Source organism: Lampris incognitus, chromosome 2, assembly GCF_029633865.1.
Source record: "Lampris incognitus isolate fLamInc1 chromosome 2, fLamInc1.hap2, whole genome shotgun sequence".
Classification (NCBI taxonomy): Eukaryota; Metazoa; Chordata; class Actinopteri; order Lampriformes; family Lampridae; genus Lampris; species Lampris incognitus.
This window is the reverse complement of record NC_079212.1, coordinates 12,373,201-12,396,540: the sequence shown is the minus strand read 5'-3', so window position 1 is coordinate 12,396,540 and position 23,340 is coordinate 12,373,201. Positions and strand designations below refer to the sequence as shown.

Sequence of the window (23,340 nt, the reverse complement as noted above, 5' to 3'; positions counted from 1 at the left end):
CCCTCCCGTCACCACTTGCTCAACGTGAGTGGAGAGTGGGATAGATGAGATTGGTAGGGTCACAGCACCTAGGAGTGACCAACGTCTATGCCAGCCCCGGGAAGAGGAAAGGACAGGAATGCGAAGGAAACACATAGTCTATACTATGTACACAAAATACAGATGACTGACTGGATCTAAAAAGAGCAGTCCGTGCTTGACAAAGTCTTGGCTTGAAAAAGTCACACTTGCCTTTGTTCAACCTAGGCTTGTTTGCCTGATGCTTGGAAGCTATCGCTTCCAAGTAGCAGCAGTGATTTAAAGAAGACTGATTGCTAATTGTTTGCCATGAGTGCAGGCTACACCCTGCCCACTTAACACCCAATTGGCCAAAGAGGTACACTAAAAATAGGCTTATTGCCCAGAAACTGGATACTTATGTAAAACTCTATCAAACGTCACACAATACTATTAAAACTGCAAACAGCAAGTTACCAAGGAATATATTTATAAGCTAAAAGGATAACTAAGTCAAAACAGCTAGGCAACAAGAAATATTTAAGGACACACTAGGTGAAAAAACAGCTACAGCTAGAATAAGTAAATAAGACAAGTAAGTAAATAGAATAAGACAGCTACAGCTAGAATAAGATCCCACTAGGAACCAGCAGCAGATGTATAGACAAAAGGACTAATACTCAAGCAGCTGGAATAAGACTAGTAGCAACTTGTTAAGCAAGAAAGATGATACTTACTCTGTTCTAGATGAACCAGCAATTCAGAATCACTCCAGAAGTTAAGATGCACACTGGATTAAAACTGAATCAGGCCAGATTTATAAATCCCTGTGATGTTCTGGCCACACCCTGGCCAATTAACACCCAATTGGCCAAAGAGGTACACTGAAAATAGGCCTATTGCACAGAACTGATCACTTATGTAAAACTCTATCAAACCTCACACAATACTATTAAAACTGCAAACAGCAAGATACCAAGGAATATATTTATAAGCTAAAAGGATAACTAAGTCAAAACAGCTAGGCAACAAGAAATATTTAAGGGCACACTAGGTGAAAAAACAGCTACAGCTAGGATAAGTAAATAAGACAAGTAAGTAAATAGAATAAGACAGCTACAGCTAGAATAAGATCCCACTAGGAACCAGCAGCAGATGTACTATTAGACAGATTAAGTTGTAATTATGGTGTCTCTGGCTTAGCTCTCTCTTGGCTTAAGTCCTATTTATCTGGAAGGACACATTGTGTCCACTATAGTAATATTACATGAAAATTATCTGACGTTAAATAGGGTGTACCTCAGGGCTCAGTTCTTGGCCCCCTACTTTCCACTCGTTATATTTCACCTCTTGGCCAAATTATACGCAGTTATGGAATAAATTTCCATTGCTATGCTGATGATACTCAGCTGTATGTGCCCATAAGGGCTGATGATCATACTCGAATGACTAATGTATAGGCCTGCTTGGCTACTGTGAAAAATTGGATGTCACTTAACTTTCTACTTTTGAATTCAGATAAAACCAAGATGCTGGTGATCGACCCTGCTAGACACAAGACACCAATTTGATCAAGTAACGATAACATACGACAACTCTGTGATTTCAAAAAGTGTGGCAGCCAAAAATCTGGGTGTTACATTTGATCCCAGCCTTTCTTTTGATAAGCACATTGAAGAAATCACCAAGACTGCCTTTTTTCACTTACATAACATAGCTAAAATTTTATGTCCATGGCTGATGCAGAGACTACTACATCCATTTGTTTCATCCAGACTTGATTACTGTAATGTTGTTTTCAGGTCTGCCACATGCAAGTACTAAAAGTCTTTAGATGGTTCAGAATGCTGCTGCTAGAATCCTAACTAAATCTAGGAAATTTGACCATATTACACCAATTCTTGCCTCCCTTCATTGGCTACTTATCCATGTTAGATCAGAATACAAGGTGCTTCTGTTGACTTATAAAATCTTAATGGGCTTGCCCCATCTTACTTGTCTGACCTCCTTAAACCGTACATTCCATCTCAAGCTCTTCCCTCTCAAAATACAGGGCTCCTGTGTGTACCCAAAGTTAAAAAGAAGTCAGCTGGTGGCAGGGCCTTTTCCTATCAGGCCCCATTCTTGTGGAATAACTTGCCTGCTGCCATTAGACAATCAGAGTCTGTTGAGTCCTTTAAATCCAAAGTTAAAACTCATCTTTTTGCCTTAACTTACAATTAGTTGCCTTTAAGTTGAGTGCTTCACAACCTGTACATGGTGGGTCAATTTCTGTCTCAATGAATTTACCAACCACTGTTCTGCCGATGAGATTATAGCGTATAGATTATGATTAATTGATGACTTAATTGATTATGACTAATGACTATTGCAAACTGTTCTCTTCTCTTTCTCTGAATGATGCATTCTGCTTTTTCTTTTTCTGTGTGTGAATGGTGTCACGTGAGTCTCCCTTGTGTGCACGTGCAGTCGGTCCTCCTCCCAGGTCTCCGTGGTGACGGTGGTCGCCACCTAGATGCTGCTTGGCATTCTCCTCATCACATTTTCTTTTTATATATCTTTTTTACATGGTGATGTTGGTCACGTGGCTTGGGTCCTGGGCTGTTCCGGTGGAGTCTGGACACTGCTTAGCATCCTGTGCATCATATTCTTCATAAATTTTATAATTCCATTATAACTCCGTTGATCCTCTTTCAATGTTGTATTCTGTAAATTGTGTAAACACAACATCCATTGCACGTTGTCTGTCTTAGGAGAAAGATCCCTCCTCTGTTGCTCTCCCTGAGGTTTCTTCCTATTTTTTCTCCCTGTTAAAGGGTTGTTTTTTTTTTAGGGAGTTGTTCCTTATCCGATGAGAGGGTCTAAGGACAGGATGTTGCGTTGCTGTAAAGCCCACTGAGGCAAATTTGTAATTTGTGATATTGGGCTATACAAAAATTGATTTGACTTGACTAAAAGGTAATAATTCAGTGCTATTGTGGAGTAATCTCGAACCAGGCAGGCTCACCGTCGTAGTAAAATCTGACGTTGTCAGGTAAGGGTTCGTAAGGGGGGGCAAACACGGGGCCCTTGTGTTCCAAGAAGCGCCACTTGGAGCCATCGGTGTATCGTTCCTCCTCCCACCTTATCATCCAGACAACAGAAAAAATAAATGCATGAGAGACAAAGAAAAAAAAACCCTAGCTTTATCTGATTCTCTATAGAAATATCGACAAAAAAAAAAAAATCAATTGTGTATATTTGTTTTGTGTCCCGGCAATTATCTCACCATTTCCACTTCTCCTCTTCTTCCTTTTTTGGCTTCTTTCCCCCAGTTCCCTTTTTGTCTTTGATCTTCTTTTTGGGCTTCATGTCCTGTTAAAAAAGACAAATAAGTAAAAAAATTTATAAAAAAAAACATCTGGAGAGAAAAGAAATAATCTTGAGAAGCCACAGGAAATCCTATCGCAGGCATATAAAAGGACGTCAACCACCAGAGAATATGCAAAATAAGATTTACCTCATTTTCATCTTCATCGTCATACTCCTGTTTTCTCTTCTTTGCCTTTTTGTCATTTTCTGTCTTTATTTTTTTCGGCTTGTATTCAACTCTGGAATCAAATGCATAGTATGGATAAGCCAAAGGAATCTTGAAATATGTTTTTGAAGACACTTGGGGAAAAAAAAGAGCAAAACAATTGGACAACATCTGAAACAGCCAACTGCATCCACTGGCTTTGGAGGGACACCTCAGAATGAATGACGGGGGTTTTGATAGATGTGAAAGATACCTACTCCTCATCCTCCCATTCTCTCTTGATGTTCTTGTTGTATCTGGGAGAAGGGTAGAAGCCGTTGTCTTCCTCAGGCTCATTCTTAATGGCAGGGGGGCTCATCTGTCTGCAATTGAAGACAGCGTATCAGTAAAGCAACATCATGGGGTTAGTGAGCTAGAGACTTAGGTCCTGACTCCTGATCAATTCTTTCCAAGGTTTTTTGCAGTTTGATCTTTCACAGCTTTATTTTAATTTTATGGCTGAGCATACGATTATGTTGTAGCCACTGTTTACCTTGCATAACCGTTTTCTTTTTCCTTTTTAGGCTTGTCCACATGAGAAGATTTGATCTATAAGAAATAAAGGATATTTCATCAGATCTCCATATGGCATTTGATCATCAATTGTACATTTGTACATGAAAACTTTTAGCAGCAATCTTAGGTTTGAGCCATCATGCCAGTCTGGATAGAGGTCTCTGCACCTATTCGCCAGGTTGATTTATTGTGTAGTGCGACAGACTCTTTATGCAGGATGAACAAACCTTCTCCTCTCTCCTCTTCTCTTTGTGTTTCTCCCTGTGCTTGTCTGAACTGCCATCGATATGCTTCAGCTTCTCTCTCTCTTTGTCTCGGTGTTTCTTGTCCGAGTGCTCCCTGTGTTCGCTGAGACACAGAAATCACAGCAGAGAGGTCAGAGGTGAAGGGCTAGAGGTCAACTGTGGTACCGACAAAAAACAAAACAAAACACGAAGGACAGCAGCCACAAAGCTCCAGAGGCCAACAATATGAGCTAAGCAATCTTCAAGTAGCACTGACAAGTCATGGCCGTATGATCACACTGAAGCTCTTAATGATTATCACTACTTCATCTGAAGAACAGCTCCATGAGCTCCATACATGGTGACTTGAAGTTTAAATTACAAAGGCTTTGCAGATGCCATTCAGAAAAGAGAATTTCATAGCGTTTTTGTGACTTTGCTTATTTGAGACTACAGGGTTCTATTCGTTGCAATTAAATTCACTTTACTCTGGGATTCTCTCCTGTCTGTTTGAAATAGTCACCCCACTTGCCGGCTTGTTTTGCTCGATGTTTCAGACTGGCACAAAGTATGATGCATGCAGATGTATCCAAAACTGTCATCTTTCTCATTTAAGCAACATGTGAGACAGAAGTCATAATAACAGCTATTTATTAACACAAAGTGTGCACAGAGATAAACACTGTCATACACTGTCAAAATTAGAAAAACATGAACAAAACCATTAGTAAATACACATCAATATGTCAACCAGCATTCCTAATCAAGACACACAGACGTTTATGACTGAGCTTGTTAAGAACCGGTCATCGGTTTCAGTTCTTTCAATAGTATGAAGTTCCTTTGTCAGAGCAATGCGACATTTGATCCGTCATACATGACCCCCTACACACCAATTAAGCTGCAGCTCTGCCTGCAATTAATTTTGCAATGGATATCCAAGTTTAAATTGCTGTACAGAAAACAGCATCTCACATAGTTTTACCATGTACCAAAAGAGATAGAGGAGGAAGACAGCCATCCATCCATCCATCCATCCATTATCTGAACCGCTTATCCTGCTCTCAGGGTCGCAGGGATGCTGGAGCCTATTCCAGCAGTCATTGGATGGCAGGCGGGAAGACACCCTGGACAGGCCGCCAGGCCATCACTGGGCCAACACACACACACCCATTCATACCTAGGGCCTATTTTTTTTAGTATAGCCAATTCACCTGACCTACATGTCTTTGGATTGTGGGAGGAAACCGGAGACCCACGGAGGAAACCCACACAGACACAGGGAGAACATGCAAACTCCACACAGAGGACAACCCAGGATGACCCACCAAGGTTGGACTACCCTGGGGCTTGAACCCAGGACCTTCTTGCTGTGAGGTGACCGCGCTAACCACAGTGCCACCATGCCGCCAGGAGGAAGACAATGATGCAAAAAGAAGAGTGGTACAATACCTGTTGCTGTGTTTGGATTTCTCCCTTTCCTTGTCTTTCTTGTGGTCTTTGTGTCTGTGTTCCTTGTCTTTGTGCTTTTCTTTATGCTTGTGAGAGTCTATGACAAAAAGGAAAGACCAACTTCCTTACCAGCGATCAAAAAACAGAAATTGATCACCATGTAATCTGAGAAGTCATCTTTTAGAACTGCAAATAAAGCTAGTGGTCTCCTTTAACGTAGCTGTGGTAGAAGGCATGCAAATATGAGCTGAAGGGGAAAAAAAATCTAGTTAACCACTGGGAGTCGTACATCACAGACACACAGCGCCTACTTCTGCCATGTGCATTAACATCACTCATTAACTAAAAAGCAGCGAGAAGTTACATGCACTTTTCATCTAAATGAATCTCCTCCAAAAGCAAAACTGAGACCTGTTGCTCAGACAGACCGAGTCTAGGAGGGTTTAAAAGATAGCGAGGCCAGAGCACGGGGGAGCAGGGCAGACATGTAATTTTGACACGTTTTCTCGAAATGGTGGTGGCTTCTCCTCTATATTATCTCAGGCTGACAAAAGAGATGCTGTCGGTGCCCTGCCTCACGCCCCGACGTATATTTCTGGTTGCTGGTCCAAAGCCCACTGGAGCAGCACCTTCCCCAAGATCTTGCTTTGGTAGACTGCACTTCTTATTTTGCTGTTGCAAGAGAACCTTCTTTAAAATCAGGGGCATAAATTAATTCTAATAAGATGTAAACTGTTTTAACTGTCATTTCATCAATATGTTTTCCAGGCTTTGGAAATGGGGGGGGGGGCTGATTTGGGTTTGATCATCACCTCGTGGCGTCCCGCTGTCATGACACATGAATAACGGCTTTGATGCGCTATTGTCATAGGAGACAATAACACAGAGATCAGTCTGCTGATTAAAAACAACTCACGTGAGATTTGTTTTTGATTTACATCATATTAAGGCCTGATTATCAACTTCTCAGTAAAGCGTCTCCAAAGTTTGCAAGAGTCATGGGCAATCCTACATATTTATGCAAAAAAAAAATTTTTTTTAAAAATGACAGAACAATCCATACCGATTTAATAATGTAGTCTTAACTTTTTTTTCCCCCGTAATTAAAAGTTCAGAAGTAAAACCTAGCGGATCACTTTAGGTTCAACAGATTAAAAAAAAAAGCCTTTTTTTTCCCCCTTGCTTCAAAATCTACCCTAAATGCAGCCGAGTCACGGGCCGGTAGAGGCGATACAGCTCCCCGCTTTCGCCTCCATATCGCGGCAGACGGTCCGTCCGCTGATCGGCACCCTTGGCTGAGAGCGAGAGAAAAAGAAAATGGCGCAGAGACTAAGTCCTCAACCCCAATTCTGCCACTTTCGGCTCCAAAATTAGGCCTATTTGCACCAACGTGCCGCGAACACGGGGCGTGCATGGCAAACACGATGTCGCGTGCTTCCCGAATCTCAGCCCGGATTAAAGTACCGACACGCGAAAGGGTCGTTTTGAGACCCTCTTTTGGAACAATAGCCGCGAGAGAGTGGAGGAGAAGGGACTTAGTCTCTGGGACGCCATTTCTGTCCTTTAAAAACTAACACCAGATGGGTCACGATAGCGAGTGGAAAGCGAGGATAATTTCAGGAAAAAAAATGACCGGGAGACCTACCGTTTGCTTTCGATCCGGAATTGACCTGAGAGACGTGAAAACAAAGACAGAGAATCGATCAATTTTCTAAATGCCGGTAGCTTGGTTATTTGATCAAGTTTTCATTGGATGGCACAGAAAATCCAAACGCAGCACCACGGCGCTGCGCAAAAGTGCACCAATTTCAAAGTTGTTAAAGGAATGACTTGGAGGAAAAACAAAAAGTGGCCCAAGTTATTTACTCGTCCGTTATTTCACATAGTGACATCATTAATAGCCCACCAACCAGCACTGTCACCAATTGTCAGGGAGCAAATTACCCGCGATACACATGATCTCAGCACATCAGCAAAGTGTTACCTGAGAATCTTTATGTTCATGATCACCGCTCATCGTCAACTTGTTTCTGTGAGATGGCACAGATGACAGCCGTCCAGAAGGCGAGGGGGATTCTCTGAAGCCTCTAGACTGTGGAATGGAGTCTCAATAACGAGCGACTGCGCATGCTCAAGTCAATTCAATGGGTAAAAAAAAAAAAGGTTCGGCGTGCTCCCCCGACTCAAAAAAAAAAAAGGATAAAAAAATCTAAATTTTGTATCCCAGCAAAACACACGAATTTAGAGATTTCATTTTTTTTTTGCTCTTAAAAGGACATCAATGGAAATTTAATTTTAAAAATAGGCTGGAGCCTTCAGAGCCACATATATTATTTAAGCTACAGTTTATACAAATTCAGGAAACTATACAGGTTCCTTTCATCTATTGTCATAATGTGCCAACAGGCCCAATGCCAAATGGGGCCCCAGCAGTTTTCCCCCTTGGCAAACAATAATCCTGTAGCAGTTCATTGTAGGTGGGATAAGGCTTACTCGTATGTCACCCAATTTATTAAACCAAAGATAAATTAAACCATTCTACAGGACAAAAGCAGTAGAAAATTTATTTCAGTTTTACATCATAATTATACAATCATGACAAGGTCTAATCAGTCTTCATACAATTTATCCAGCATTAACAAAAGACAACACATTCACACAACCTCATATGCAAACAACTCTTAACTACAGTCTCACATGATGGCAGGGACAAAATAACATTTCTTTTAAAACAATTATATGTACAGTTACATCCTCCTTGACAATTTTAGAATCCAGGAGGGCAAAGCCAATAGCAAAGGATTCACATGGAAAAAGACATTTACAGTACAGTTCACAGGTTTCCACAGCTGTGGTTGGGCCTATTTAGACTTCCTTCGTTTGGCCTGGGTCGGACTGGCTCCCGTTTCTGTAAAAGAGGAATTCTGTCAAGAACAACAGATAATCTAGGGGAAAATAAACAGAAGGGCAACCCCCATTATATAATTGTAACACAGCAATAACCCTTGCTTTTTGGAATATCTTTATGCATGCTCAATAATCCATGTAAGAAAATCAAATAAAGTTGAATCAGTTCATCTGGATACATTTATTGACAGTAACGTTTCATCACTCATCTAAGTGACCTCTTCAGTCTAAACTGAAACTGTTTAGACTGAAGAGGTCACTTACAGGAATAATGAAACGTTACTGTCAATAAATATATCCAGATGAACTGATTCAACTTTCTTTGAATTGCTTTTGGAACATTCTAAAAGTATTAAAGTGGACGTCTTTATGCATGCTCAATAATCCAGGTAAGAAAATCAAAGCAAGAAAGCATCTTACAATGTCATCTTACAAGTTGCCATCTTACAATGCTGTGATTGCAACCATTCCCCAAATGAAACTTGATTGATTGAATCCTCTGTGAACAGTACACATTGCCATTGAAACTCAGATCAGGGGTGGGCAATCTTATCCAGAAAGGGCCAGTGTGGGTGAAGGTTTTTGTTCCAACCAAGTAATTACATACCTGTGTCTTCTAATCAAGTTCCTCCACAAAGACTCTACTGGTTGATTAGTGGGATTGGGTGTGTAACTGCATAGTTGGAACAAAAACCTGCACCCACACTGGCTCTTTCTGGATGAGATTGCCCACCTCACGGCAATTTGCATATGAAACTGACTGTTTTCAGTCGTTATGCCACTGTATTGTTTATAAGGGTGGGGACACCTGCAGTCAGTTGAGACCGAAGAGGTCACTTTGATGAACGATCAAACGTTTCTTCCAATAAACATGGTGTCTAGAAGAACTGATTCAACTTTCTTGCCTTTACTAAAGTGGATGCATGTGTGCACATCACCTTTTGCAGCAGCACTGGTTGCAGGCCTTGCTGATCTCTTCCTCATCCCACTGTCTGCTATTGGCTCCTCCTCCACCTCCTTCTCTGCCCGAGAGCTGCGTCGGCTTGGCCCCTTGGGCTTCTCCACTGCACCTCTGGGACCACCAGACAGAAAGACACAAGACACAGGGTGTGGGGAGCAGGGGCAATGAACACAACAGTTGTGTTACTGAGGATGCAACTGCTTGATTAACTTTGCTCTACTCAGAGAAAGATAGAAAACCACTTTGGACTCAGCTGTTTTTCCTCGTCTACCACAGATACTGTCCGTCTTCATCCCGACAGCATCCACTACTTAAAGGCTGACATGGTCACTGCTTTTGTGTCTTGGCAGCGCAAATACATGTTAAATACATACCTTGGGACTAAGTTGATGGGCGTCTTTCTTTTCTTTGCCCATCTGTGATAGAAGTGGAAAAACAGCGGTAAACTAAACTGTTGTGTTGAACAAACATGGTTTCACTCCCCCACCATACAATCCCCAGAAAAGAAGAAAAAAATAGTCATAAAAATATTAAAGGTCAGTGGAGTGGTAGAAATTGCTTCGTCTGTGGAGAGACAGTATTTGTTTTAACTTTTCACATGCATTAGTATTTTTATATTGTTGCATGCTAAGCATACATACCAAGTGCTGAGGCCACGTGGCTCATTGTTTTCACCATGTACCCCCTTGGCCAACCAAATGAACTCCCTGAGTTTCAGTAGAGTTAGAAATGTCTAAGCATTTCTCCTTCAAGAGCATGGTACTTAAGACTTGGCCAACTTTTCAGAGAACAACAGTATGGTATACCTTATCATACCCCAGCACAGGAAGCAATACATGGTTAATTAGTGGTAAACCTTAAAAAAGATTATGTGGTAGAATATGTAGAACCTTACCCCTGTTCAGAAACAGTCGAAGCATCTTCAGCTGCTGAGGAAAACAAACAAAATTTACTTCAATGCCACTTAAATTTGGATACTTTAATTGCATGGAAGAAATGATCCCTCTAAATAAAAGGATCTTTCCTTTGATCTGGCAAAGCCAATGATTTCAACGACAATACTCACTTGTCGTCTCACTGGCAGCAGGCTCTTGTGACTGCACAGTCTCTGGTTGAATTGTTGCTAGGGGAAAAGAATGAAAACAATTCAGCAGAAAATTTCAAATACCAACTTTCAGGACTGTGTAAAATGGAAAAAAAATCAATTCCAACCACATTATATTTATTAGCATATACCTGTACATTTACCTGGGGTAGTCTGTGAGGTTTCAGCAGGTGCTAGGCCTGGCTGCATGGAAGGCTCTGTAGATGGGGGTTCAGACTGCACCAGAGGGGCTCCACTTGGGTTAGCTACTGGGGTGGCAGTGGCTGAGGGGACTTCTGGTGATGGCCCCAGAACCCCACTAACACCAACATTGGATGTTACTGGACTTTGTATGAGAGCAGGTGGAGAGAATGAGGTAGCAGAAGAAACAACGGTAGAAGCAGGAGGGCCAACAGGAATTTGAGTGGTTGCAACCTGCACTGGGGCTGAGACAGAGCTTGGAGCAGGAGTTGGGGCATGGGTGACAACTTGAGTAGGAATGGCAACATTGACAGGATTAGGGGTTGGGGTGGAAACTGAAAGTGGAGTGGTGACATTTGGAGCAGTAGTTTGGGGTGCAGGGGCCTCGATCTGAACAGGCCTTGCAGGAGGAGGAAAGGAAACCTGAGGTGGAAGAGTGCCAGAGCCTGGTAGTGCAGGGCTGTCTTCAGGACCCTGTTGAGACTCAGAGTTGCTGGGCACTGGCGCTGAAGCCTGTGCAGGCTTAATTTTAACAAGGGGGGCAGAGGATGGGGACATGGGACTTTTTCTAATTGTAGCTGGGGCTCCAGGGCTAGCACAGGGGGGAGGAGAAGCCAAGGGGGGCTGAAAGGGAGAGGATACTGAGGAAGAGGGACTGAGATGGGGAGATGGCTGACTGACTGGAGTACTCGATTTCTGGGGGGCGGCTACCTCACTAATAGTTTCTGTTTTAACGGTCCCTGTGTTTGTCTGTTGCAGGGCAGGGAGGGTGCCAGCTGGGGTTGATGAAGACATACTAGAGGCTATCTGTACCTGCCCAACAACTGTCCTGACAGGCTGAGAGCATGTCAAATTAGTCCCAGAGGGCTGGGTGCAGCCTGGGGCTGGAGAGAGCTTAAGGTTTGCAGTGGACACTTGGATTGACCCCACCATGGCAACAGGCTGCGACACAACTGTGGTGTTTGGAGCCACAGATGCAGAAGGGACCTGGAAAATAGGATTGATAAATACAGAGGTGGTGGCGATGAACTGGGCAGGACGTGAGACGGGGGTCTGCTGTCGGACATCCTGTGGCCTGATGTTCTTGTTAGGGACATCCACCGTGGTGGGGACCATGGCTGGGGTTGGCTGAGTGGTAGGGGCAGAGGTGATGGGGTTAGAGGTGACAAACACAGTGATCTGGCTGGGCGAGATTGTGCTCGATGATGCAGGGATCTGTATGACTGAGTGAATGCTGGTCACAGGTTTGGGACTTGGACTTGGTTTATAGCTGGCTCCAGAGATGGGGTTAGAATTGCTGCCTACAGTAGTTGCCGGACTGCACTGAATGGAAGTGGCTGGGTTGGGACTTACACTGATGGTGGTAGGCGTGTTTGGGTGTAAGGCAGGGCCAGGATTAGTTTTAAGGTTTACACTTGACATGGGGTTGACACTAGGAGTGGATATGGGCGTGGGGTTCGGGCTTAGGGTTGAATTAGGGTTTGAGTTAATGTTGGGGCTAAAGGAGGCAATTGCAGTGGGTTGTATAGTAGGACTGCTGGTGGAGATTGGGATAACAGGTTTGGGTTTGGCTTCTGGTTCACTCAGGGCAGGAGTAACAACAGGAGCTGGCATATCTGAGCTCTGAGAATTACTCTGGATTGGTCTCTCCGTATCTAAAATAGGCTTAGGGCTCTCCTTCCCAAAAACATCCCTGGCAATAAGACTCTGTGTAGGCTTAAGCGGCATGCTGGCTGTGCCTGCATTATCCAGCAATTGGTTGAGGGAGGTTGGCGCTTCCCTCAGAGTTGGTAAGGCCTCTGACACAGAATCCTGAAGGGGTACTGAATGTGTGGGCTGTATCTCAACTGACCCTGCCTGCGGTTCCAAGCCAGGTTTAACTTCTTGAGGCGTGGGGACACGAGGGCTTGACATTCTAGGAGCTGACAACTCCCTCAAAGGTTGAGGCTGGGGCTGGGAATGGGACATCTGTCGCTGTTCTACTGGCATCATTCCCTGACCCTCCCTGATTCCATCAACTGGGTTACCCTGCAAGCCATGGAATGGGTTCTGGGTCTGCTGAACTTCCATTCCCATACTCACTTGTGAGGGGATAGATACTGGGATGGAAGATACTGAGGTGGGGCTTAGCATCATGGTCTGCCCCTGAGGATTGACAATCTGCTGCTGGTGGGGAGGGCAGGTGAGGGCTATCTTTGCCCCCTTCTGCCTCCCTGGACTTGGAGTGGCTGATTTGCGGCTAGAAGCTGGACTAGACCTTCGACTGTTACTGGGACTTGCCCTCTTACCCTGTCCAGACTGCTTGTCCTGTTTACCACCTGGCCCTGCTGTTCCACTGCCAGCAGAAAAAGTCTGCTGACCATTATTAGTGTTGCTTCCACCACTACTGCCATTGTTGTTGTTGCTACCTGGTAGAGTTAAACTAGGAGGTGCCTGCCCAATAGCCTTCAGAGTAGTGGGATTTAGACCCTGCTGGTCAAAGCCCCTGTTCAGATTGGGCTGCCTTGGAGGCAGGGGAATGTTAATTTTTGGGGGGAACAGCCCTGCAATGGAGGCATTGAGCCTCTCAGGGGAGAGGTTGATTTCTGAAGGCTCAGTGCTGGGAGGACGATTAGTTGGAGTAAGGGGATGGTGGTATGGCCTGGGGCTGGCTCGGTTAGGGGTTTTGGGTCTGGAGCTTTGGGAGGTTGTTGGGACATTGGGGAAGTGAAGGGAAGGCATTGGGCCTCCTTGTTGAGGCTGAGGTGGTAACTGCTGTTGAGGACTAGCCCCAGGGTGCTGGGGCATGGCTGAAGGACCAGGGCCCTGCTTCATCATGTGGGCACTGGAGCTTTGATTGGCCATCATCTGTTGGGCCCCATTTCCAGCCTGCATTCCCATTTCCGGGCCCCCAGGCCTATCCTGCACAACATGATTCCCTCCAGGGGCCTCCTCAGGTCCTGTGCCCTGGGAACCCTGACCTACATCAGGATGGGACATTCGTCGTGTGGCTCCAACAAGCTGGTAAGTAAAAAGATAATACACAGTTGTACGTCAGACTTTAATCCAGGAGACAGTTTATGTCATAGCGCAGGTAAAACATGAAAGCGAGAAGCAAGCTGTAACAGTTAAAATCATGTGTCTAATGTTTATGATTGAGGGCTTGCCGCTCACCTGTGGATTCACCATTAGGGGCATCCCTCTAGCTTTGTCAGGTGACGGCGGCACACCTCCATGCCCCTGAAGGCTGATCATAACAGGCATATTGCCTTGCTGGGACACAGGCAGCCTGTGAGCCTCTGCTGGGTTGATCATACCTCTAGGAGGGAGTTGGCCCCCTGGAGGGATGGGCATGCGGTTTTTAACCTGTTCCTGTTGCATCTTCATCATCATCATCATCTGTTGTTGCTGTTGCTGAAATATAATAAAATGGGCACAAACATGAGCACAGAGAGGACAAGTATTTTTGGCAAGTACCAAATATAGCTACAGTGGCACCAGGAACTGATAGTCACCTGTTGTTGCTGCTGAAGGTGGGGTTGCTGAACTTGCTGCTGCTGCTGCTGCTGCTGCTGTTGCAGCTGGTGAGGGTGCATCTGAGGCTGACCTTGCCCTGGGGTCTGCGGCCCTGCCATTCCTTGTGGCCCTTGAGCACCTTGGATCCCCTGCATCTGCATCTGTTGCATCTGCTGTTGCTGTTGCAACTGCTGTTGCTGTAATTGCTGCTGCTGTTGTTGTTGCATTTGCTGCTGCTGCATTTGCTGTTGTTGTATCTGCTGCTGCTGTATGTGCTGCATCTGTTGTTGCTGTTGCTGTTGCTGTTGTTGATGCTGCTGTTGCATAAACTGCATGGGCACCTGCTGCAATACTCTCTGGTCTCCAGGTTGACCTGGGAAGCCTGGAGAAACATTGAAATGTCACATTTATGTAAAATGTACTACACATAAGCATTCAGTAAACAAAATACGAGGGAGGCTCTTTTACTACAAAATGCTAAGATTAGAGACTCTGAATGCAAGTATTGATTCAGGTTGATTGGTTACGCATTCAGTTACCTGCAGGTCTGTTGGGGAAATCAGGGAGTTTGGGGCCCGAGTTGTCTAAGCCCAAATTTTGCTCTCCACCAAGCCCTGGCATTTCAGAGTCCTCCAAACCAGCAGCCACATCGATGCCACTGCTGACAGGAGAAAAAACAAACAACTCAGTGTTATATTAGTGATGTAGGCTAACTTAGTTGCAATTTTCAAAATGAAATTAACTCAAAGAAATCAAGGATAAATTTTTACCCAAGTCCCTCTCCTTGTTGTTGACCCTCACCCACTTTGGGTTTCTTCTTCCTTGGTGGTTTCTTCTTCTTGGGTTTGGCCTGGTTGCTGCCCCCTGCTCCCTGTTTCCCCCCTGGTCCAAACTGGCTGGCTGAGATATCACTCTGGAGCAGGTTGACCAGCAGTGGGCTGGTCAGTGTTACATCCTTATTAACAGGGAAGCCCCCCGGCTGCCCACATGATCCCCCCATAGGCATCTGACCTGGGAACTGGGAGTTAAAGTTCATGCTGTGACCTGGGAAGTGCCCATTGCCCACCTGCATGTGCTGAGGGCCTCCCATCATGCCTTGCTGCTGCTGCGCCTGCATATCAGGTAGCATCTGTTGCACTCCCATGTCCCCTGCCCCGCCGCTGTGGTCTGACAGAGAATGTTGGTGCTGCTGAGCTGCCTGTTGTTGTTGCTGTAACATGGCCTGCTGCTGTTGTTTCTGCTGCTGTAGCTGCTGCTGCTGTTGTTGTAACTGTTGTTGGACCAGAGGATGACCAGCAGGAAGCCTCATCTGCTGCCCATGTAAGCCCATAGCGGCGTTAGGATTCCCAGTCATGGAAACCTGCTGGGGCTGCTGCTGGCTCATCTGTTGGTGTTGCTGCTGCTGTTGTAGCTGCTGCTGTTGTAACTGGTGCTGCTGCTGTTGTTGTTGCAACTGCTGTTGTTGGAGTTGGGCCATTTGTTGTTGCTGTTGTGGGGTCATTTGCTGCTGCTGGCCGACCTGGGCCTGGAACTGAACCATGTTTCCTGGAACGTTTGGAGAAGGACCTCGCATCATCTGGCCTGGCATAACCCCAGCTGGCACCTTACCTCCAAATGCCTGCTTGTTGCTCTGCATCTGGTTGGCAACCATTTGTTCCATCATTGAGTTCTGCTGCTGCTGTTGCTGCTGTTGTTGTTGTTGTTGCTGCTGCTGTTGTTGTTGCTGCTGCTGCTGCTGTTGTTGTTGTTGCTGTTGTTGTAGGAGCATGGCCTGGTGCCCTTGGCCTCCGACCATCTGACCCTGCCCATGCATCACCCCCTGGCCTTGTTGAGGCATCATCTGCTTGGGTGGGGTCATCCCTCCTCTCTGCCCTTGACTGAGAGGCCTAGAGAGGACAGTCTGACCTCCACCCTGGCCTTGAACCATCTGGCTGGGGGAGGAGGACACGGGCTGGGCCTGATGCTGGAGGCCTATCATCTGGGTCTGAAGGCCAGGCTGGGACTGGCCCATACTAGGCCCAGTAGTCGTGCCTGGGGGCTGACCTGCTATGCCACTTTGGGCACCCATAACGCTGGGCTGGGAATGGGGTGGACCCTGCAATGTATTGGCAGCAGAGGTCGATGGTTGGGCTCCTGATGTTAGACAGAAAAAAAAGAAAAAGATTATCGTGCCATGAAAAATGTGAACGACAAAAACGTGGTAAATAAGCTCCAAGTTTTATACCCAAACTGACAACACAGGGTTTCTTTATCCTTTTAACAGAAATAATCTATAAATGTAAAATTTCAGTAAGGAATAAACCAGGACTTCACGTTTTTTAGTTTCTTTGGGCCACAATTATTTTTATTTAATGCTTCACATTGTTTTATTGTTTACATTTTAATTTCTTTATTTTACTATGTCTTTTTTTACATATATTCTTATATTCATATGTTACTTATTTTATATTGTATTTTAAGCTTGTGCAGCACTTTGGTTCAACTGTGGTTGTTTTAAATGTGCTAGAAAATAAACTTGAGTTGACTTGAAACTAGAGTCATTTTAACCGATTAACTGTTGTAAATAATTAATATCTGGAAATGCTTTGATATAAGTTGATATTTGTCAGAATAATCCAGTGAGTCAAGTAAATTCTTTATGAGACAGTACAAGCCTGTTTCATGCCATAAGCAATCGTCAGCTGTCAATAAAATTGCTTATGGCATGAAACAGGCTTGTACTGTCTCATAAAGAATTTACTTGACTCATTGGATTATTTTGCTCCTTATTTGTTGAGAACTTTCCCTACCACTGAGTGTTTCTTTAAACAAAGTTATTTGTCAGAATATACTCTAAGTGCATTATAACTACATGGAATGTGAATATTCAAGGGATTTTTTTATTTGGCAATTTTAGCCACTACAGACACAGCTGTGGAGATAAACAGGAAATGTAATGTTAAGAGACTGAGGAAGACATACAGCAAAGATCCAATGAGGGAATCAAACACAGGATGCTGGGAACAGACTCAAGTCAACATGGTTTGGGCCAACATGGATGAGCTACCAAGTTAAATTCTTTAATGGATTTGTCATGCATTTTCTCTCTACCAATGTTGGTCTTATGTAAGTAGCTCAGACTCATCCAATGCTCATTTTATACCTTTCATAGGTACTTCACAGTGTTGCTACCTCAACGATTACCATGAAAGCTACTATTTAATCAATTCTGACTTCAAAGCCATAAAATAAAAACTACTGGTTGCAATTTCTGAATCAATCCATTTCCCCAATCCACCGTGAAGATTGGCTTAGGTTTTCCATTAGTGATTGCTACTTTTACCTGTGTGAGTAATGGCTTGGCTGCTCTGTAGCTGCTGATTTGCTCCTCCACCAGGGGTTCCTGAGGTACTTGCACTCACCTGACCTTGGACAAAGCTCTGGTTTCCTGGCATGTTGGGAAAACCCATGGGACGCTTAGGAATACCTAGAGTGGTATTTAATCAATTAGTATTGTCATTTAGATAGCAAAGTGCAATATTTACGGCAATCCTCACAACTGTCCTAAAACAAAGTACACAATTTCCTTTCACACAAAAATTAATAGCAGAGCTGATTAAATTACCTGCCATTCCACCTGGATGCACTTGAGCCCCTGGCTGTCCATGCTGGGGAATTCCCATGAACGCTTGCTGCATGTTTCCCTGTTGTCCAAGGGCAGCTCTTCCTGGTGAGCCCACACCCTGTGGGAAACCCTGTGGGGTTGTAGGCCGCTGGGCCATCATGGGAGGAGTTCCAGGTGAACCCTGCTGGAAAGGAGACGAGGATGAACCCGGGGACTTGGCAGTGAGGGTTCCTTGCGGTCCAGAGGTGGATGGAAGGGGTGGAGGTGGTCTGGGTGGTCCTGCAACACCTACAGGCCCAGTCTGAGGGCCTTTAGGCTGAGGAGCTGCAAACTGTCCCATTCCTGCCTGCTGTTGCTGCTGTTGTAATTGTCCTTGCCCCATAGCATTGAATACCTGTCCAGCCTGCTGGCTACCAAACGGATAAGGCGGTGGAGGGTGGTTGGGAGTCTGAACTGTAGCAAGGGAGGGTGGACGCTGACCCATTTGGGCTTGAGGCGGGGGTTTCCTCCAGGCAGGGCCTCCTTGGGCACCTGGAGGCTGGACAACCCCTGAGGGCATTTGGTTCCAGCCAGGAGGCACAGCCATCTGGCCTGAGGGGTTAAATGGAGGTCTGGGTCCCAGCTGGGAAAGCTGAGCTTGCTGCTGGGCCTGTTGCTGCTGATGCTGCTGCTGTTGTTGAAGTTGTTGAAGAGCAGCTGGGTTGAGTTGTCTTCCTGTGTGTAGAGCCTGCATGTGGTGAGCAGACTGGGGGGGTATGGGACCTGAGCCATGTGGGCCAGCCTGTTGGTGTTGGAGTTGTTGCTGTTGCTGGACTGACATACCTGACATCATGGGATCCATTACATCTGGGAAGACACCAAAATGCACGTTTGTTTTGTAACTTAACTGTCCAACTCAAAAATACTCATAACATGTCCTTAACAGTGTTTGAGAATGCAGAGAGGACGGTCAGAACCTGTTTGAGAGGATGGTCTTGAGACTCGGGGGTGCATCTGTCCACTGCTGCCTGGGACCATAGCCTGACCTGCCATGCTAGGACCAGGGGGTACCATTGATGGGTTTGTCATCCTCATGCCTGCTTATGGAAAAATGTATTAATTTAATTCATGTCAACTCTGAGGAATCCCTTTTCCCCGATGGACAGACATGCAATGTGTCGAATGCACAAAGTACACCAAGTTAACAGAATTATAATATACAATCAGATATTACACACACAGCCAGGTAATGTAGAATATACATCGTTAATACATATATCTTAGGAAAGCAAATCTAAATGCTGGATGCAAACCAATATTTAAAAATATAAATTTTTGAAAAAGTATATCTGCAATAAAGGGACCTTCCCACAAAAGGTAAAGCCAAAATGACAGCAATTTTAAAACGAATATTAGCAACTAAATGTTTTATCAAGTGAAATGAAATGATTCATCTAATTTTGTTCCTGAACACATACTTTTTAAAAAGATACAGTCTTGAAATTAAAAACTTCTAATTAATGGATGGCACAAAACGTGTTTTTGCTTTAAAATAACCAAGCATTTATTACACCGATACTGTTGCCATTTCATTAACCTCTTCATCCACTCATTCAATTTAACTGGAAATATTTTAGAGGCAAGAAACAATGAGTCCTCATTACATTTTCACTATTCCAAGTTATTTGGTTGTAATAAACTGTCTTTTGAAATTAACTTGTTTTAATTGAAGTTGACTGCCTTTGTGCAAAGTATCAATTTCCCATTTACTGAACGGGAACCACTTGTAGCCTCTTTGCTGTACACCTGGTAAAAATTTAATCATACCTGGACCAGGCTGACCAGGAAAGCTCACATCCATTCTCATCTGGCCTGGAGCACCGATTGGTCCATTCACTCTAACCTCTTGTCCTCTATTCTGTCCCATGGCAACATTAATGGCCCCTTCACCTGAGAACAGTGAATATAAATACAATTCAATTCAATTTATTGTCATTAAAAACAATGTGCAGGTACATGTTAAAAATGAAATAAGGGCTGCGGCTTCACCAAACAGTGCAAGACAGACATATTGAAATAACAACAAATATCACAAAATGTCGAATTTGTATCCTTTATTTTGAACTACAAAAAGAACTAGATAAAGGGCACTGATTGGACCCATTTTAAAAGGACAGAGACCAGGACCATCTGCGAGACATACCCTCTATCTGCACAGACAGAATCCCCAAGTCTCTAAGCTGTTGTTGGTTGTTCTGGGCCAGCAATCTTAAGCGCTCAGCGGCATCCCGGGGAATGTTGAATGTAACACGTACGCTGTTCCAGGGCTCCACACACTGTGGCAGCAACCTCTGCGCGCCTAACACAAGAAGTATGGATGGAGTTAAGAGTCAGAATCAGAATCAACTTTATTGGCCAAGTGTGCTTATGCATATGAGGAATTTGACTCCTGTTTACAGCAGCTTCTAGTATTTGTATATATAACTCAAAAAAACCTAAACAAAACCAAAAAAGTAAAACAAAAGAAATAAATGGAATAATAAATAGAATACTGGAGGTAAGTATGTATGCACAACAGGTATGTCACGACTACTCAAGTTTTGTTATGGATTAAGAATTAATCACTTATTATGCTTATATATCATACTGCTTATATATTATATACCAATACTATAACTTTATAACTTACTATGTTTTATATTATTATATAATATCTGTCCATCCATCCATTATCAAAGCCGCTTATCCCAATTTGGGTCGCAGGGATGCTGGAGCCTATCCCAGCAGTCATTGGGCGGCAGGCGGGGAGACACCCTGGACAGGCCGCCCTGCACACATTCACACTTAGGGGCAATTTAGTATGGCCAATTCACGTGCCCTAGTCTCCTTTCTTACATCCTCCACAGTCCTGTTATGTGTTCAGCTTTGGATTTAAAAAAAAAAGAGACTCTAGTTTGTCAATATACACTTTACCTGCATTAGAGTGTGTGTGTGTGTGTGTGTGTGTGTGTGTGTGTGTGTGTGTGTTGCAGCTAGAAAAGCGCTATATAAAATGCAACTTGATTTGATTGGCCTGTGGGAGGGAACCGGAGCACCCGGAGGAAACCGAGAATGTTGAGAATATAAAGTGGAGGCTTAGGGAGAAATTTATGCAGCCACAGAGGAAAAATGCAGGCTAGAAATAAAATTATGATATGAAAAGCACCCTGGCTGAAAGGTGGCCTGCTCAGTAACCATGATTTTAAATGTAACATGTGTTCAGAGATTATCGAGAACATGTCTAGTTAGTTTGCCTCACCCAGCACTAACCTAAATCAAGCATACTAGGTATCCCACTGAGGACAGCATCGAGTTTTTCTGAAAAGTCCTCATCGTCCATATTTCCTTGAAACGCAACAAATATCGTGAAGTCTTTCGCTTCCCCATCGCTTTCTCGCTCGCCAGCTTTTTCCTGTTGGCAATGCGTTATCCTGCTTCCAGGATAACCCTCAGAATCCTCTCCTGCATCATCTCCAACCCCAGAGTCCCTGTCGGAGTCATTTTCAGCTTCCAGGAATTCTGTCCTCTGGGGCAACTGATGTGCATGTCGATGTGCCATCCTCCCCTCTGACTAGGAGCGGCCTGGCAAAAAGTCCACCGGCTTATGCTGCAATAGCAAACAACAGAAAGCCAGAAATGCATTTCCCAATGAACACAAGGCGTGCATTTTAAGGTTATAGACCAGGAAAAAAAAACTAAATATGTTGCAACTCACTTGACATATGCAGTATTTTTCCAGGAATATGGAGCCTCTAACAGAACCAAGATGCTCCTTGGCCTATTGAATAGCCAGCTAGCGATTATATATCATCAGGATAAATCAAGTGCAACAATTGTTCAGTCTAAACAATTTTCGGCTGAATTGGCAAAACGATTCCCTTTCATTGTGGAGCGTCTGCGTTTGGTTGTCTATAAATGGCGAGTTAGCGTCACAATAACAATTACGCACAATAAAACATCCTATTTGCAGATTAGCCTTAACTGTTACGCCAACAGGCCAGCGTCTGTGTAATCCTTATGCGGTTTGTGTGTGGGGGAGCCAAACACTCACCATCCAAAAGATTAAGAAAAACAACACATGATTAGTTTTCTCAAGACTTGAGCACTGGATATGGTGAATACGGTTAGCCACGGTAACCAGGTTAGCTTGTCCTCTTATCGGCCCAGCTGCACCGGGCCTGAGCGTAAACGTATGCTAACTTTAAGTCATTCGAATCGGCACCCGGGAAGCAGTTTAGGGCTTATTTCACATCGTTAAACTGCCTCATATAAACCGCATTACGGTCTAGCAAAAGGGCAAGCCATCCGACACTTTGCGCAAGGGATAACGCCAGCTACAAGGCGGGTCTCCGCTGGATACTCCAAACATTACGGTTCGCAAACTAGCAGACGCTAGGCTAGGCTAGCAGACGCTAGGCTAGGCTAGCTCCTTAGCGCCGCGGTAGATTATTCCCGAACGCACCGAAAAACTACACCGCTCTGCGCTAGACCATCGCCCGAGTCGCCGTCCTGGCGAGCCGCGTTAAAACAATTCCCCACAAACACGGCAATTCCCGTTGAACTCTTACCAATCATAGTCGCCGGGAGATAGGCGCAACCGTTCGACATCTGCTAGCCAGATTAGCTAACAAAACATGAAACACAGGGGGGGGGGGGGGGGTAACGGCTGAAAGCGACGTATGACAGCCAGGCTCCTGGCCGGGAGCTCCGCTCTTGGTTCCTAGGCGTTGGGAGATACAAGGGACGCTGCTGTCACTCGCCTGCCTTTGAACCCCAAATGTGGTGTTTTGCCCCCCCCCTTTTTTTTCTTTTTTTTCCCTTTTTTACAAATTGACACGTTCCGTCGTTTCATGTTTAACACGTGCCTTGCACATTGTTTTTTAATGACAATACATTGAATTGAATGAACTTGAATTGAATGTTCCCCTCTGTTCTTAACATCCACACACACACGACATCCACAAATCTAATCCCAAATGGGAATGGTTCTTGGAAGCAACTATCCAAGGATACGTTCGTCAGGGGTGTTCACACTTTTCATTAAAACAGAACCCCCAAATGATCTGGTGTGTACGGAGATTTGTTCGCCGAGTTTGATGCGTGTGTTTTGATGATCACTTCAGATTATTGGCAACGGATTGTCTGTATATGGTAGCGAATTCGGGGGACAACGCAACCACAGGAACTGCCGCGGCCGGGAATCGAACCCGTATCGCCCGCACCGCAGGAGACGTCGCTAACCGCTCGACTAAAGGATCAGATCCGCTAGTCAGCGGCCAGCGTTTTACCTTATCCATGCACGTTACAATATTATATCATGCTTGT

At 44.6% G+C, this 23,340-nt stretch overlaps 2 protein-coding genes across 2 annotated transcripts in view; both read right to left on the bottom strand.

Moving 5' to 3' along the window:
• top1b (DNA topoisomerase Ib) overlaps positions 1-7,829 on the bottom strand; it is a 29,803-nt gene extending 21,974 nt beyond the window's left edge. The window contains exons 1-9 of the mRNA XM_056273303.1: positions 7,730-7,829; positions 7,391-7,415; positions 5,746-5,842; positions 4,297-4,417; positions 4,047-4,102; positions 3,772-3,876; positions 3,497-3,587; positions 3,266-3,351; positions 3,005-3,120 (exon numbers count right to left, since the gene is read on the bottom strand). Of these exons, the coding sequence (XP_056129278.1) occupies positions 3,005-3,120; positions 3,266-3,351; positions 3,497-3,587; positions 3,772-3,876; positions 4,047-4,102; positions 4,297-4,417; positions 5,746-5,842; positions 7,391-7,415; positions 7,730-7,762 (730 nt within the window). The 5' untranslated portion in view covers positions 7,763-7,829. The remainder of the gene's footprint in view (positions 1-3,004; positions 3,121-3,265; positions 3,352-3,496; positions 3,588-3,771; positions 3,877-4,046; positions 4,103-4,296; positions 4,418-5,745; positions 5,843-7,390; positions 7,416-7,729) is intronic.
• A 461-nt stretch (positions 7,830-8,290) lies between these two features.
• ncoa6 (nuclear receptor coactivator 6) lies at positions 8,291-22,626 on the bottom strand. Its single transcript, XM_056274741.1, has 17 exons — positions 22,584-22,626; positions 21,286-21,622; positions 20,180-20,335; positions 19,804-19,926; positions 18,954-19,073; positions 17,998-18,843; positions 17,716-17,859; positions 15,164-16,526; positions 14,933-15,054; positions 14,393-14,775; positions 14,052-14,291; positions 10,862-13,898; positions 10,680-10,736; positions 10,509-10,542; positions 9,988-10,029; positions 9,591-9,724; positions 8,291-8,653 (listed from the first exon to the last, which is right to left on the bottom strand). Exons 2-17 carry the CDS (start codon positions 21,572-21,574, stop codon positions 8,607-8,609), a joined length of 7,137 nt encoding a protein of 2,378 aa, XP_056130716.1. The 5' UTR covers positions 21,575-21,622; positions 22,584-22,626; the 3' UTR covers positions 8,291-8,606.
• Between the last annotated feature and the right edge of the window lie 714 nt (positions 22,627-23,340).